This window comes from Schistocerca americana, chromosome 3 (assembly GCF_021461395.2).
Source record: "Schistocerca americana isolate TAMUIC-IGC-003095 chromosome 3, iqSchAmer2.1, whole genome shotgun sequence".
In the NCBI taxonomy this organism is placed as follows: domain Eukaryota; kingdom Metazoa; phylum Arthropoda; class Insecta; order Orthoptera; family Acrididae; genus Schistocerca; species Schistocerca americana.
Window position 1 is genome coordinate 429,628,135 of NC_060121.1, and position 17,466 is coordinate 429,645,600.

The 17,466-nt window shown below is 46.3% G+C and overlaps 1 protein-coding gene across 1 annotated transcript in view; it reads left to right on the forward strand.

Annotated features, from left to right (window-relative positions):
* LOC124606140 (diuretic hormone receptor-like) overlaps positions 1–17,466 on the forward strand; it is a 185,472-nt gene that overhangs the window by 18,041 nt on the left and 149,965 nt on the right. The window contains exon 3 of the mRNA XM_047138105.1: positions 13,667–13,856. Coding sequence (XP_046994061.1) covers positions 13,667–13,856 — 190 coding nt within the window. The remainder of the gene's footprint in view (positions 1–13,666; positions 13,857–17,466) is intronic.

Consider the following 17,466-nt stretch of genomic DNA (forward strand, 5'->3'; position numbering starts at 1 on the left):
TTCCTATTGTCCATATTTCGCTAACGTATAGTTCTGTGCTCCGAACGTATTCCCAGAAATTTTTTCCTCAAATTAAGACCTTTATTTGACGTTAGTAGACTTGTCTTGGCCAGGAATGCTATTTATGACATTGGTAATCTGCTTTTTATACTCTCCTTGCTCCGTCCGTCATGGGTTATTTAGCTACATTGGCAGCAGAGTTCCATCACTTCATCTACATCATAATCCCCATTTCTGATGTTATGTTTCCCGATATTCTCATTTGAGCTACTTGTCATTACTTTCAACTTTCTTTGATTTACTCTCAGTCCACATTCTGTGCCCATTTGGTTGTTCATTACATTCTACACATCCTGTGATTCTTCTTTATTTCCCTGAGTATAACAATATCAGCCGCGCTTCTTATCATTGATGTTCTTCCACCCTGAATTTCAATCCCGCGCTTGCATCTTCCTGTTATTTCCGTCACTGCTTCTTCGTTGTACTGATTGAACAGTAGGGTCGAAAGACTGGATCTCTGTCTTACACCCTTCTTTAATCTGAGCACTTCGTTCTTTGTCTCCCTCTCTTATTGTTCCCTCCCTGCTTATTTACGAACTAATTCACACATCGCAAAGACAGTCACATTATTCCCTACTTACACAGTGAAACGGCCACCCCATACCACGTGCATTGTGAACTGGTAGATAGTCTTGCTTAAGATGCTATAACATTTTAACTTCTGAAGACGCCCATTGCGCTGTAGCAACCAGTAGCAGTGAATACAGGTTTATTCGCAACTACCTATGGAGTTTCAGAAAACAAATGCGTGGAAACTAAAAGACAAACGTAAAATGACACATAACAGTGGACAAAAGATCTCTCCTAGTTTCGCCTCGTACCACGTGCCATGGCGAACTTCCAGTAGCTGACAAGCGCGTCGGAATAATGGAACAAGTGGACATATCGTCTGCACCATTCTGTGGCTTAGACTTAGTTGACGCCTGCAGATAGGGAAACTCTGTGTACTGATTAGCAAAGCATGCTGCTGTTGCCCCATCCCAACCAATGCGAATCAGTGACTTCAATGAACCGCCAATTCATATTGAAGTTTGATGCGTTACAAATGGCGCATGGCGCTCATATTGAGGAGTTGTAAAGTACTGGGAGGGATGCTCTGTCCACTGATAAGTATTACTTTGTGAGTGTCTTGTAGTTATTGTGCAGTCGTCTCTTGTAATCCTTGAGGTACTCATGAACAAACGTGTATATATAATGATCACTTCAGTAAAAATGAGACAGATGGATAAAAAAGAAAACTGTCTATTATTTCAAAAGTAATCACCATAACTGTTAAAACACCTATCCCACACTGAGACAGAGCGGTCAGTGCCTTCATCAAAAATGTTTGCAGTTGACTACAGAACCATGATTGAACCAGAGCACCTCTCCCTCCCATGCAAATGGCTGGCTCTGAGCGCTATGGGACTTAACTTCTGAGGTCATCAGTCCCCTAGAACTTAGAACTACTTAAACCTAACTAACCTAAGGACATCACATAGATCCATGCACGAGGCAGGATTCGAACCTGCGACCGTAGCAGTCGCGCGGTTCGAGACTGTAGCGCCTAGAACGGCTCAGCCACCCCGGCCGGCCCCATGCAAATCTACGGCCACGAATATCCTTCTTCAGGGCTCTAAAAATGCGTAAATCGCACTGGGGAGATTTCGGAATTGTAATGTGTGAATTCTTAAGAGACCAAGCTACTGAGGTCATCGGTCCCTAGCCTTATACACTACTTAAACTAACTTATGCTAAGAACAACACACACACACACACACACACGCCCGAGGGAGGACTCGAACCTCTGGCGGGAGAGGCCACGCAATCCATGACATCGGAATTGTATGGAGGATGTGGGCTTCCCAGCGAAACTGCTACTGCTTAGTAGAGGCAACCTTGGCAACATGTGGGCCTGCCTGCCCTTATGCATCCTATCCCTATGCGATTTCCACGTTTTTGGAACCCTGAAGAAAGACATACGTGGACGTTGATTTACTTCGGACGAAGATGCGCATACTTGGGTACACTCATGTTTCCCCAGGCAACCACAAATATTTTTTCATGAAGGCAGTGACCATTTTGTCTCACAGTGGGATAAATGTAATAATAGTTCCGGCGATTACTTTTCAAGTAAAACACTATACAAACTTCTTTCCCATCTGCCTCTATTTCTTTTGACTGTCCTTTGTACCGGAGGGCTATAAATAAACTTTCCCTATTTAACACGTTATAACACGGAAACTAACTACCATAAGAGTACCAAAGCTGGTAGAATTAATGCCAAGGACGTGGGGGAGAGAAACAATGCAGAATCAATTCTACAGAAATACTTTTAATGTGCTGCTACGGTGCATCATGCATACCGGTGCCATTACTGTTAAAGAAAGGGGGCTCAATATGGCACGCATCTGTGTCCAGAAGAGTCTCAAGGCGCAGAATTGCATTCTGCACAGCATAACGAAGCATGTCCGTAGGTACGCTGGCTACCTCTCTTGATATGCTGCGCTTCAGATTACCACATGTGTGAATGTTCCCCTGGTAAACCCTGTCCATCAGGTAGACCCACAACCAGAAATCACAGGGAGTGAGATGGTGAATTCAATGCGTCTCTCTCCTGTAGGGCGGGTATGACATGCTGACGAAGCATATCGCAATAACACTGGCCAGTCACACTGCACGTCTTTGGTCCTTGAGCGCCAGCCTATTCAAAAAAGAATGGGCCAATGATGAACATAGCTGTGAAGCCACATCGTACGGCGACACGTTCACCATACAGAGGAACATCATGCACAGTGAATGGAGATGAACACGCAGTTCTGATTGTTCATCTCACACGTCAGAGGGAAGTGAGCTTCGTCTGTCCATAGGATGGTCCACGGCCAGCTCTCGTCAACTTCAATCCTTGCGATGAAGTGGAGACCGAAGTGATCACGTCGTTGTGCGTCCTGTGATTGAAACTGCTGTACGATATGGATTTTGCGCGAATACCATTTGAGAGTGGTTCGAAGCACCTTCCGTATAGTGGACAATGGGTTGTTCGACTGTCGTGACACAGCACGAGCACCACCTAACGACCGAGAATTGGGCGCATCGTTGTCTGCCATTGCTATAGCGATTTCATCAACCACCTGTGGTGCAACCGATCGTCGGTCTCTTCGTGGAGCGACAGCCAGTTCTCCAGTTGATTCGAACTTCTTCCTCACGCTCCGCACAGCAAGTGGAGAAAGAGGTCTCTTCCGTGATCCTTTCAGAAGGCGATATTCTCGAAGTACAGCTGCAGCATTACTGTTGTTTTGATAATAAAGCTTCACCAATAATACCCTGCTCCTTTTTTCCAAGCTCATGTTGACACGTCAACAAGTGCACTGCGACTGGTCATGTGTGTGAGACTACGAATCATGATAAACTGGTCACGGTACCTGGTGGCCTTGGTACTGGACGGTGACGCTGTGCCCTTGGAAATCCCCCCTACTCTGGACATTAATGTTACCAAGTTTGGTAGTAGTACGGTAATTAGTTTCCGTGTTATAACGTGTTACATAGGGAAAGTTTAATTATAATCACCCCTTATATACTTTGTCAAGGTGACCACCGTTAAATTACATCATATTATTAAATTAAGTTTCGAGACATTATTACTTCTTTACTTTTACTACTCCATTACTTATCTTTACCTTGGTGGCAAAACTGCATTTGCAGCACGCGTATAAAGTGGCGGCCGTAGATCCATTGTAATATTCAAATGTACAAGCTCTTTTGCTGTTGGTTTAAACACTGTATCAATATTGTGCTTCCTGGCTACTTTGCTGATGCGATCTTTGACAGTTTTTACAAAACATCCGCCGCTTGCCACAGCAGGAGTACACAAATATCCCTTGCACTTGCGGCAAAACGTACAAATGAACTACAGGTAGAAACATTTACAGCAGACTTAAGGGAACAAGAGTAATTGTCGCCTGGGCAAGACGAATAATAGGCAGTATTAGATCATGCGCTAGGACCGGAAAACCTCCAAATTCGTTTCTCTGACACTGTGGTTTCAGCAAGCTCTAATAATTATCACGCTATGATGCACAAGGAGGTTATAGAAATTCAATAATACGAAGATAATTTTAATAAGAAAGAAGGACTGAAACAAGACAGTTTGTGAGCCTTAGTGCTAAATAAAACAAACAGCTCCAGCACTACAAGCTCCGTACAGCACGCGTAGGCGCGACTCTCCGATCTTACGCAGCGGTCTGATGGTGTCACGCACCGACCGTTTCATGGGATGGATATAAACAGTTCTGCAGCCTCTTTCTGATTCGTTGAAGCCACTGACGATGTCTCGAACATTTGAAGGCGAAAGGTTAGGCTGCGATTTATGCATTGGACAACGGCCTTATGTCCATAAAATAAATATCAGCAATTAGGCAAATACTGACCGTGAAAACCTGCGTTCTGTAAACACTAACACACTATTCTGGCCATTCTGCAGCTCTAACACACCCATAGTGTGTACATCTGTAAAGTTAGGGTCACATCTTACCATATCTTCCGCTTCACTTTTTTTAGGCAGTGACTTCCTCAGCATTCTTCCAGTGAATCTAAGCCGCGCTTATGCTGTTACCAGGATTTGATGTGATCGTTCCACACTATTTATTTATTTAACACGGCAAGATTAGGGCCATCAGAACCTCTCTTACATCTTTCCCGTTGTTCTACACGTATCACCTGATAAGTAACACCGGTACGTAAGGCGGAACTGGTCACTACATGTCACGAGAGGAGGACCTTCCAGTGTAAGAGGAGGCGGAGAGTGTTGTGTTATGAGTAGGGAAGCAGTAACAGCAGAATGGATAGGTCAGGAGAGCACACTGACTCCGAACTGGGATAGTCATTGGATGTGACTTGAGTAAACATTCCATCAGGGAGATATTAGACTATGTAATGCCGGCCTACACTACTGCAGATGATGTGATTGTGAAATGGAAAAGCAAAGGAATAGCCATAGCTAAGTCAATAACAGGCAGATCTCAAGTACGGAGGCCAGAGACCACAGAGCATTGCGGTGAGTGATTGTAAAAAATAGCATGATATCAGTGGAAGGAATCTTTCTTGAGCAGCAGTCCGGATATCACAATGACTTTAGGCAGGAAGTTAAAAAAGAGTGCGATACAATGATTGAGCATCTATTCATAACCAACTTACTTCTGTAGTCAGTGGGAAGTGACGGTTGAGGTGGCTTAAAGAACAACGACACTGGACATTGGATAATTGGAAACGAATGATTTCGAGTGATGTATCCCTCTATACGCCGTGATATTCCAATGTAATGGTTTGGGTTTGGTGAATGCCTGGGAATGTCATCTGCCTTGACATGTAGTCCCAGCAGTGAAATATCGAATAGCTGCTGCTAATTGTATGGGGGTGTTTTGCGTGGTCTGTGTGCACTAGAGGAACAATTCGGAGACGGTGGTTATTTGCATCAGCATGACAATGCACCCAGTCTGTGAGACAGTGATTTGTGGACAATAACATATCCGAAATGTAAAAGAAAACAGTAGGCTGTAGTATTCTTAATTAATTGTGCAGTCAGCCGATTTCGAAGTTTCTCATTGTCAAGCATGTGGATATAAACTCGCTTAGGCTGTGCCCCGTAACAAAAATAAAGTGGGACATCTTTGGGACGAGTCAAGACGCCGACCTCGTTCCAGACTCCAGCGCCCAAAATCACTACCGCCTCTTGTTTCGGCTCTGCAGGGAGAATGGGCTGGAATTCCTACACAGACATTCAGACACCTCACTCAAAGTGTCCCTTGCAGAGTTCAAGCCGTTGTAAAGAACACGCCTCATATTAATGTCTACTAATAGGTATTAGAATACTTTTGATCAGATAGTGTATTTTGCTTTAATACGGTACACTTAGCATGTTATTCATTTCTTCTAATAGAATCCATCATTTGGGAGTTACTCCAACATAAACAGAGCAGAGAAATCAGAGTTTCTATTCATTCATAAATAGTACAAAAATAACGACGGATTACTCGCAAGTAGTTTTAAACTGTGAGAGTTAATAGGAATTGGCACAAGAGAGGGGGTGGAGGAGGAGGAGGAACGCGATAAAACGTAATGAATGTAGGCACGAGAAGGACATGGCGTGACTGATTGAGAAGTGGTAACAAAAATGAGTGTTACAGGAAGTAGATGGTAGTAAAAAATTGCTGTTAGTCGGACATCCATAAGTGCTACATAGAATTGAAACTCCCTGTACAGTTGACAAAATTACTCTTACTGAAGTCTTGTATAACGCAGTTTCGGGGTCTCAGCTCCATCTTCAGATCCAACGAAAACCAGCACAATATGTAAACGTCCCAGTTAAATTAAAAGGTGATACATCTGCACGCATGACTCATCGTACTCCTTCTGATGGACCACGGAAGGCAGATGTGCTGCCTTTTAAGTTATCTGAGACATGTGCACTTTGCACTTGTTTTCGTTGGGTCTGAAGAGGAGCTGTGACCCCGGAAGTTGTAGTAATCAACAATGTAGTTGGTAGCGTTTGATAGCGGATTAACTGAGCATATACGTAAATTTTTGAGTAAACGTTATGAAATTGGCGGAAGGAAGTGCTTCAGTTTTTTCATAAAAGCAGCAAGGCATAGAACTGTGAGCAAAATACACGCTCGCAATGAATTAGGATGACAGCAGTGTCAGAGAAATAGTTGTCAATTTTTTTTGTACATGGTTGGGAGCACCTAGTTTACAAGACAAATGAGATATTGTGTATCGATTATGATACGATGGCATTTACCTCGTATACTGGATCTTGGGGCGTGTGTACGCCGAGGAACCTATGAAGTGGGCATTGCATAATCTCGTAACTTAGCTGTTGTCAGTATTGCGAGAGACATAATAATGTAGAAGGCAATAATACTCTCAAAAAAAAAAAAACCCTCGACGAGGGGATTAATCGAAAAGGGAAATCAGTAGACGTCATGTACATGTACAAGCAAACAAACGATTATAATTTAAGCATTTCAATAACGCGTTGGTCCACCTCTGGTTTTTATGCAAGCAATTATTCAGCAGATTGACAGAATTGTTATGCCCTCCTGGAGGTCATTGTGCCAAACTCTGTCCAACTGGCCTTTAGACCGTCAAAATTCCGACGTGGTTGGAGGGCCTGCCCATTATGTTCCAAATATCTACATTTGAGCAAGGTAATGTCCGTCTATTGCTTGTTTTCGTGTGTGCCAAAGGATAACTTGGTCATCATGGTCGCCAGGTGTCTCCCAGAGTGAGGATTTTTGGCACATGGTGGGCAAGGCTTTCCAGCCAGCTTGGGATTTAGACGATCTAACATGCCATTCGGACAGAATTTGGCACGATATCCTTCAGGTGCACATCCAACAGCTCAATTAATCAACGCCAAGCCGAATAACTACTTGTATAGGGGCAAGAGGTGGACCAACGCAGTACTGACTCGCTCAGATTGTGAAGCCCTTGCCTGCAGCTCTTGCGGTTAGCGATGGTGACTCTCGACTTCGCGAGCCGGGTTCTATTCCAGGCCTCGTCAGGGATTTTCTCCACTAAAGGTTGGGTGTATGTAGTTCTCATTATCATTTCATCGTCATCAACGCTCAAGTCACCGAAGTGGTTTCCACTAAAAAAAGACTTCCACCAGGTGGCCGAATTCTCTGGAAAGGGGTATCCTGCCACAAGTGTCATATGCACATTTCATTTCATTTGTGAAGCTCTTTCTCTTGAATGAACCTTTCAACTTTTCTGAAACTGTGATCGTTTGTTTGTCTATAAAAGTACATCACACATACCGATTTCCTTTCCCCGTCCCATTCAGGTAATTCCTTCACGAGGCATTTTTTGTTCCTTTTTTTTTTATTAGTACATATTGCCAGGTTCCTTCTGGTGCCTATTGTACCTGGGGTATGAAGAGTTGGCAAGTTCAAATAGACGGGTGTTGCTGACGTAAGTCACACAAGCTTTCCTAGTTAGTTCAGAGCGTCTTCACTTTTCACGAATCGTACCATTAATAACAGATATTAGATAGAACGATTGGTTACGCAATAGATTTCCTCGCTGAAGTTCCTTCGACCGATTATTTGCATGTATTATTTTAATTCTTTATTCAGAAAACTACATGATACGTATTTAACTCACTACCTAAATACATTAGTGGGTCTTAATTTTATATTTGTATTGCAAATACTGCAGCTTTTCTTGTTATTACTACTGTATGTTAGTGCTACTACTATTTCCACTATGGGCATTGCTAAGTTTTACTGTTATCTTATGCTCCAAATTTCTTTTATTACTGTGTTACTTGGGATTAGTTCACTACTGCTATTTCTTATTTATATGTTATCTATGCTTAAACTAATCTACGCTACCTGCAGCGTTACAGGTGTGCCAGCATGTTACAGACCAAGCTTTGGGTCTTTATCTGGACCTTTCTTAATTATTACAACATTTGCCTTTTTGAAGATGAAGGGGAATTTCCTGACCTGTAGGCACTCGTTGTATAACTTAGTGAGAGGTGCCACCAGCGACGGTTACAGGAATTGTACCACCTCTGCCTTGATGCCGTCTGGGCCAGAAACTTTGGCCTTCTTAAGCGCTTTTATTTGGGCACGGACCTCCTCTTCGGAGAAGGGATAAACTATGCTATTATCTTCGTAAGCCTGTTGGTTTTCTGTCCTGATTCGTCATTGTTCCTCTGAATCACCTTCTTCACTCTCGTCAGGCAACAGGACCCAGAGGAGGACCTCGGCAGTCTCCGTCCAAGTTTCCATCATCCAGTCTGAGTGCTTAGCTGGGTGGTAACGTGCTTGCCTCCCGTGCAAGTGGACCTGGCTTCGATTCCCGGCCAGGTTGGCGATTTTCTCCACTCGGGGACTTCGTTTTGTGTTGTCTTCATTATTTCATCCCCATGACCGGTACGCAAGTCGTCTAATGTGGCGTCGACTGAAATAAGACGCACTTGGCCGCCGTGCTTCCCCGGATGAGGCCTTCTGGCCAACGAAGCCATAAGCTCATTTCCATTTCCGTCATCCAGCCCTCATTCCTGACGGTGGACAACACCTTATCTTTTGCCGTAATAGCTTGTATGGGATACCCCATAGGTCTGTAGCCAATTGGCTTTGCACGTATTATGCCCAACTCTTCACCCTGACTGCCCTCAGCTCCTGTTGAAATTGTTCTTTCGCTTCCCTGTAAACATTTGCTTTTTTTCCAGTAGATACTTCACTGGTAGTACCTCCTCGCCCTCCTTACAAACTGGCGAATCTGTCTCAGTTCGGCTGACCATGGTGATGGAGAAGCTGCCTTTATCGCCCTGATGACTGCTTTCACCAGTTTCTCGGCATATTTCTCTACGTTCTCGTCACCTTGTGGTAATGTCTGTACGTCACACTCCCTCGCCAAGCGCTCCCAATCGGTCCTGTTGTAGCTGAATCGTATCTCACACCCCATCTCCCAGTGGCACACCCTATCACTCAATGAGAATGTTAATACTTTGTGGTTGCTAGTAGTAATTTGGTCCCAGACAGTCCAATCTTTTATCTTGGTTACGAGATGAGACGTTATCAAAGTAACGTCAATATTTGTGCTCTCACCTCCACCACCAGTTTAGATAGGGGGGGTGCCCTTGTTTATTGGCTACTCTTAACTGCAGCGCCGTGATAGTTTCTTCTGTTTTTCTCCTCGGTCCTCTCGAGTGCCAAGGAACCATAGTGGGGAGTTCGCGTTTATGTCCGCTGTCACGACAAATCTGCGCCCCTGCAACGCTGTAGCCACATCAGTTAGTTTGTCTAGAAATTCATCAATTCCTCTACCATATCGGAGGTACTTATTGATGAGGTACGCGCTCCAATAGACGGCTGTAGTTCCACGACATTGCAGTGGTCATCGGAGAGCTGTGCGAAAACCGTAGCTCTCAGCGCCCTATTTATGACTATGGCTGCAGCTCTTGGTTCCACTTCACTGTGGATCACTTGCCAGTTGGCTGCTACAAAGGGTATCCACCAAGCATGGGTGTACAGCTTCTGTACAGAGCCCTTCCAGACTCCTCTCCTCCACCACCCTTCGGAGTTCCTGCATTACTAGTTGACTGATGTGCGCATTTATATGTCCTATGTTTAACGTGCTCGTGGAAAGTATGTTCGGATGTGAGTATCTGGCCAGTTCTTCCACCATTCATGCGCTATCCTCTCATTTGTAATAACAGATTGGTTGTATAACTCGTCCAAATCAAATTTTTCATTTCGTATTTCGAACACTTTTTTGATTGAGTTTCGCAGGGCCCCAAAGTCAGTGGGGAGATTCATCGTCTTGAGCTGTAACCTATCCACAGCCACCATCACCAGGAATGTGACGTCCCTACCGTACCCGTGACCGACAGGCCCCACATGCCTCAGAGCTGTAGTGAGGACAGCTGGCTCCTCCAGGCGCACTAATTGCATACCGTGTTCTAAGTTTGAGTACACCCTAGTGAGACCACACCCAATCCTCTCTGGAAAGGTGGGTCTATTGGCGAATTTGTACTACTCATAACGTTAACCTGCACTCGCTCTTTAGTGACCATATCATTGTGTCTTATCATCGGAAGACTCCCTACCACAGGATGCCCTTTCGGTCATTCATGTTCTTCAGGCTACCTTAGTCCCCGGAATGAAGGAGAGGGAACATCTTTCTGACCACAAGGGTCTGTTTTAATACATACATCTTTCATTACCACTCTTTGAGTTTGCTTCTTGTTGAACTTTTGCATAAATTCCCTAAATCTGCTGGCTCTTAGTCCGTCCTTCAACCTTTTGCTTGGTGACTTTCTCTTAGGTTTCCTGTGTACGGGTATCGGCTCAGCCCTAATCAGTTCTGGCAATGAGCCTTTGCTCTAGCTTCCTGTAGGTATGGCAGTTTCTTCTGGTGGTGTTGCATGGTTTCTTCCCTCTTCGCGTGCAGGGGATGCATATCCCAGTTCTGATGCAGTTTTTCCTTACATGGTCTTCAGCTCCACACCTGGAGCAAGGTGGCTTCCTTTCGCAGTCCTTATGAATATGGTCTAGGTCGCCACAATTGTGGCATCGGCTAACTACTAAGTAATCCCTCACATTGAAGGCATGAAAGTCCATGTATATCCTGCCCATAGTGGTGAGCCTGCACCACATTTTTCAGAGAACCAGGCAACGTGATGTACATCTCGTTCCCTGGGTCCGGTTTTAAAACGCAGCTTAAACTCGTTTTTGAATGTTTCCAGGTTCATGTCCTCAAAATTCTGTTGAAAGATTGTTTCGTAAAAGTCAATTTATTTTTAGTGTGACTGGTGCATCATAAAAGATTACCAAAGGGTTCTGGTTCTTGGGCGGTTCGAACTTCATTGATTTGTTTAATTTTGAATGATTTAAGATTTTATTCCGATCTTCTTCAACGGCGAAATCCACTGTAACTACATTTTTGTCGCCTTTATTTTATTTATTTTGATTTTGTCTTTTGCAAAGTTTACAGTGGTTGTAAGAATCTTTTGCACTTTTTTATTGCCTTGACGGGAGAAGACCTCCGTGTCAGATATTTTCCATTCTTTAGCCATTGTTTCTTTTGTAGACTGGCTCTTAGTGGCTAGTTGCACGGCCACTCCAGCCCCTTGTTTTTATTGGTTGCTTACGCAGTCGTTCGTTCTGTTTCTCAAATTCCTCCACTCGCCCCTCGAGCTTCGCACTAGCGATGGTCCAGGCAGCTAATTCATTTTTGATTGCCAGGACTGCTACCTAACTAATTTTCCCATTCTTAACACTAGAATCTAGTGTTTGATTAATTCTACTATGCCTTTCAATAACAGTTTCCTCATTTAGCCCCAGCCCCTCTTCTGAGGTATGAAGAGTAAGCATCAAAGACCTCGAAAAAGCACTCATGTCACTCGCCTCCTGATCAGCCATTGTGAATTGTAGACGAATGAAAATATGGGAGCCCGTCTCTTACCCCAGACCAGCTTCTCTCGCAGGGGGCAAGGAGTGGGGGGGGGGGGGGAGACTGCTGCAGTCGCTTCCCCCCCCCCCCTCTAGGCCAAGGGCATTTCTGAGATGCCGGGTGCAGCACATCGTCGCCAACGTACTGGTCCCCCTCAGTGGCCCCGTCATCGATGATTTCACTCAGTGCTCCTTGGCAAGTACACCCCGCACTCTGGAGAAGCGGATGCACTTCTCGCCTTTAGCCGTCTACTATCCCAAGCTTCATCTTACCGGCCAAGGATCACTCCTACTCAGATGGTGGGCCAGTCACCTAGTCGCTCAGTGGTCTGGACCCAGCTAACCTGGCCCAGGTGATGTTGCCACCTCATGGGTTTGGCGGATCACGCCCCAGTTACCCATAGGCGCGTGGAAGCGTCCTTGCCGACGCGTTCCGAGGTTCTACGCCAACAAACGAGGTCGCTGGGATGCAGGGCACCCGGTGTTCGGCGCTCTGCTCAAGGACAGAAGGGTGCTGCAGCCACCCAGCACAGAGGAGTCTCACACAGAGTGAGCAACACCCTCCAGCCTAGCAGTCCAGCTCAACCCTCCCCCCCCCCCCCAAGGGACCCATCTTCTGGTCCCTTGGGGGGACAGCTCTCCCTTTTTCACGCACCCTTCGCTTTCACATCGGACTGAGTTGCAGCTCTCCTTTCTGACGCAAGGCAGCATCAGGGCAGGCCCGGGAAATGCCGAGCATAGCTTCTGGACCACAGGAAGGCGGAAATAGCCACTTGGGAAGGAGAGGCTGTATGTGAGGCATGTCGCCGGCACGCTCGACCAAGAAGCGATATGCCCTGTGCGAGATTCCGTGCCTTACGGCGCGCCGGTGGTGGGCGGGCCCGTACCAAGTGCACCGTACAAGTGACCGAGGAACTGTGAGCCTGCACCCATGCTCAACTCATCCGACCTCACGCTATGTATTTTTAAAAAAAATCTTTATTCAATCCAATAATAACATACATTATAACCCACCACCTTATACATTAGTGGGTCTTAACATCTACAATACAATTCAATGATGTTAGCAGAATTTTTTTAAAATTCTAGTTCTAGTCTACTTACATACTACAGGAAATTATGAGTTAGTTACTTAATGGGTAAGATCTAGTCTCTACTCTAATCTAACTATTCTAAAAGCTACTTCCTGCAGCGTTACAGCCGTGCTAGTTGTTGTATAAACCAACTATGTGGCCGTGCCCACCGAACTAATCCCAGTGGGCATACCCCTGGCACCGGGCTGGCGCTTAGAAAATCGCTGCAGGTTCTATTTTGAGATGTCCTTTCTATTTCCTACTGAGAATTATCTATCTACTAGGTCGCTATCGGTGTGCAATTGTCAAGTTCGTGTGTTAGCGCACCTTCCCCCTGTTCCAGAACGTGGCGGATTCCTACCGCCACGGCGATTGGCCAGTCCACGCCCTGGCGGAATGGGATAGGTCGCGTTGAGTCAAGGCGTGATCAATAGTTCATGTGTTTTCCCTACGATATTCTCGCAGGACTTCACTGGCAAGGCGGTTTATGGTGTCAAATGTAGTCGGGCTTCTGATTAAGTGATAGGTGCCATGTATTTTACTGCAGGTACAGTTTCCAGTGATTTGTCGCCAGTAGCCGGTGTGTTGCAGAGAACGCGTCGCGGTGGTGCCACGCGAACGGCACGTGGTCCAGCTACAGCAACTACTCGCTGTGCCGCGACCTCAGCCCGCTGGCGGCCGACGAGCCCGGCGTCGAGGTGGCGACGACGCTCTACTTCAGCGGCTACGCCCTGTCGCTGGCAGCGCTCGCCGTCGCCGTCGCCGTCTTCCTGCACTTCAAGTAAGCGAACTACGAGCACGATAGCTGTGACAACTGGAGGCATGGGGCACGTTTCATAGTTTAGAGTCAGCCTACAGACAGAAAGTCCCGAAAGAAATTACAAATGAACAAGATCATATTCTACAAGGGGCGACCAAAAGAGTTACAGTTTTAAGGCGTTGCTCCAAGCTACGTAATGGGGCAAATAAAAGTGCCCAGGACGAACGGATAAGATTGAACGTGAATTTGTGGAGCATTAACGAAGGAGCAAAAGACTTACAGTTACTTCCAATAGGATGGAGCAACTTCCCATACAGCCAGAACGAACCTTGGAGCACGCTTACTCAATCTCCACGCGTGACAGAACTGTTAGTAGAGGTCAGTCTGGTCGCGGCGCTAGCGGACCACCCAGGTCATTTGATTTGTCGGTGTGCGACTACTTTGTGTGGGGAGTCCTCAAGTCTAAGGTGTATCGCAACAACCCACACGGTCTTAAACAACTGCAGCACAACGTTTCAGACGAGACTGAAGCAGTTTCAACAGTTCAGCTTCGATCTGCCTTCAGCAAATTGCTAACCAGGCCCAAAAGTGCCAAGAGATGAATGGTAGTCACTATCTACGTCTGGTGTAGTAAGGTTAGCACTGTACTTCATTTCCTCTGCTATGTTTCTTTGTACCCTGGAACCCTGTTCTCCGGGCCTATTTTATTTGTCCCGTCATGTATATGCAACATATCGCGATTTCGATACATAAGCACCAACATGTCGTCAGGGGATTAGTGTGGTACTCGTGTCTTTCCGACGCGCGTGCGGTAAATGCGGAAACGTGAACTATGGCGAAGTCATTATCAAACGCGTCCAAAAAACGCGTCCAAAACCGACCAACGTGATGTTATTCTTTTCATGGCTGCCGAAGGACAAACAGATTTAGACATCCTTCGGAGAATGTAGAATGTAAGTGGGACGGCATGTCTGTCGAAAACCACCGCCCAGAGAAACTGCGACAATGGGTGCTGCAGCTTCATGATAACGCACGTCCCTGTAATACAAATGTAATCCACAAGTAATGCCAACTCAAATGCGAGGCATTCCAGATCCATCCTGTAATCTTATCCCTCCCTACGCGATTTTCACGCCTTCGGAGCTTAGAAAAGCCTCGAAAGGTCGCCGAATCCTGTCGGACACGCATGTGCAGCATGCAGTTGCAGACTTCTTCATTAGAGCAGGACACGGCGTTTTACCAGAAGTGTATCTTCTACCTGGTGCGTCCGTGGGATGATTGTCTCAATCTTCATGGCGATTTTGCCTTATTCGCGAAACCTATTCTGGACTGTACAGCCTTCTAACGGGATCTTTTTGATCGACACTTGTGTGTACCTCTGTCCAGAAACGTAGAATTAATTTGTGTCATCACAACTTGAGGGAGCTGAAAAACAAGGTAGGTGAGCTTGTATCTGTTAAAGATGTTGGAAGTTTTGATGCGATATGTGTTCTGTGCCTCTCTGGTTGCAATATAGCCACAGGGATAGAGAATTTAATTCCAGAGATTATACTTTAGCATGATTTTCATCTAGAATTTATATGGAAATATGAGAAGTGGCAATATATGTAAAACTTGAATATAAAGTCAAAATTATTATAACAAGCAGGTTTTCTGTAGATCACAATTTAGAAGCTGTTCTTACTAAGTATTCGGCAACAAAAATAACACTAGCGGACACGAAACGCCTTATATTCCACATACCGGTTTCAAGCTACATTTTATCCTTCATTTCATTCCCTTCCTGGAGAAACTTTGTCTCAAATGTATATACATTATCGTCTTCTAGGCTCAACATCTCACTCGTTATAGAGAGACGCTGACTCAGGTTTTCAGGCTACCAAATGGGAACGTGTTGTGCACAAAATGGTCCTAATATCACCTGATTGTGAGTGTTGCGGGCGTAGCACTATGACACAATGTGTGTATAGTGTGTGAGCGTTTAGATTGACTGGGAGTGAGAAATGAATAAGCAGCGTAGATTATCCATTAATCACTGTTAAATAGCTTATTTGTAAAACAGTATTGTACACTGGGTCTAAACAGTATGCGACAGCGCTGTTTTCAACAGAGTGGCTTTGCATTCTGGAAGGTGGTGGCTCCAATCTTTATCCACCACCTTGATTTCTTTTCCGTGGTTTCCCTAAATTACACTCCTGGAAATTGAAATAAGAACACCGTGAATTCATTGTCCCAGGAAGGGGAAACTTTATTGACACATTCCTGGGGTCAGATACATCACATGATCACACTGACAGAACCACAGGCACATAGACACAGGCAACAGAGCATGCACAATGTCGGCACTAGTACAGTGTATATCCACCTTTCGCAGCAATGCAGGCTGCTATTCTCCCATGGAGACGATCGTAGAGATGCTGGACGTAGTCCTGTGGAACGGCTTGCCATGCCATTTCCACCTGGCGCCTCAGTTTGACCAGCGTTCGTGCTGGACGTGCAGACCGCGTGAGACGACGCTTCATCCAGTCCCAAACATGCTCAATGGGGGACAGATCCGGAGATCTTGCTGGCCAGGGTAGTTGACTTACACCTTCTAGAGCACGTTGGGTGGCACGGGATACATGCGGACGTGCATTGTCCTGTTGGAACAGCAAGTTCCCTTGCCGGTCTAGGAATGGTAGAACGATGGGTTCGATGACGGTTTGGATGTACCGTGCACTATTCAGTGTCCCCTCGACGATCACCAGTGGTGTACGGCTAGTGTAGGAGATCGCTCCCCACACCACGATGCTGGGTGTTGGCCCTGTGTGCCTCGGTCGTATGCAATCCTGATTGTGGCGCTCACCTGCACGGCGCCAAACACGCATACGACCATCATTGGCACCATGACAGAAGTGACTCTCATCGCTGAAGACGACACGTCTCCATTCGTCCCTCTATTCACGCCTGTCGCGACACCACTGGAGGCGGGCTGCACGATGTTGGGGCGTGAGCGGAAGACGGCCTAACGGTGTGCGGGACCGTAGCCCAGCTTCATGGAGACGGTTGCGAATGGTCCTCGCCGATACCCCAGGAGCAACAGTGTCCCTAATTTGCTGCGAAGTGGCGGTGCGGTCCCCTACGGCACTGCGTAGGATCCTACGGTCTTGGCGTGCATCCGTGCGTCGCTGCGGTCCGGTCCCAGGTCGACGGGCACGTCCACCTTCCGCCGACCACTGGCGACAACATCGATGTACTGTGGAGACCTCACGCCCCACGTGTTGAGCAATTCGGCGGTACGTCCACCCGGCCTCCCGCATGCCCACTATACGCCCTCGCTCAAAGTCCGTCAACTGCACATACGGTTCACGTCCACGCTGTCGCGGCATGCTACCAGTGTTAAAGACTGCGATGGAGCTCCGTATGCCACGGCAAACTGGCTGACACTGACGGCGGCGGTGCACAAATGCTGCGCAGCTAGCGCCATTCGACGGCCAAGACCGCGGTTCCTGGTGTGTCCGCTGTGCCGTGCGTGTGATCATTGCTTGTACAGCCCTCTCGCAGTGTCCGGAGCAAGTATGGTGGGTCTGAGACACCGGTGTCAATGTGTTCTTTTTTCCATTTCCAGGAGTGTATTTCAGGCAAATTCCGG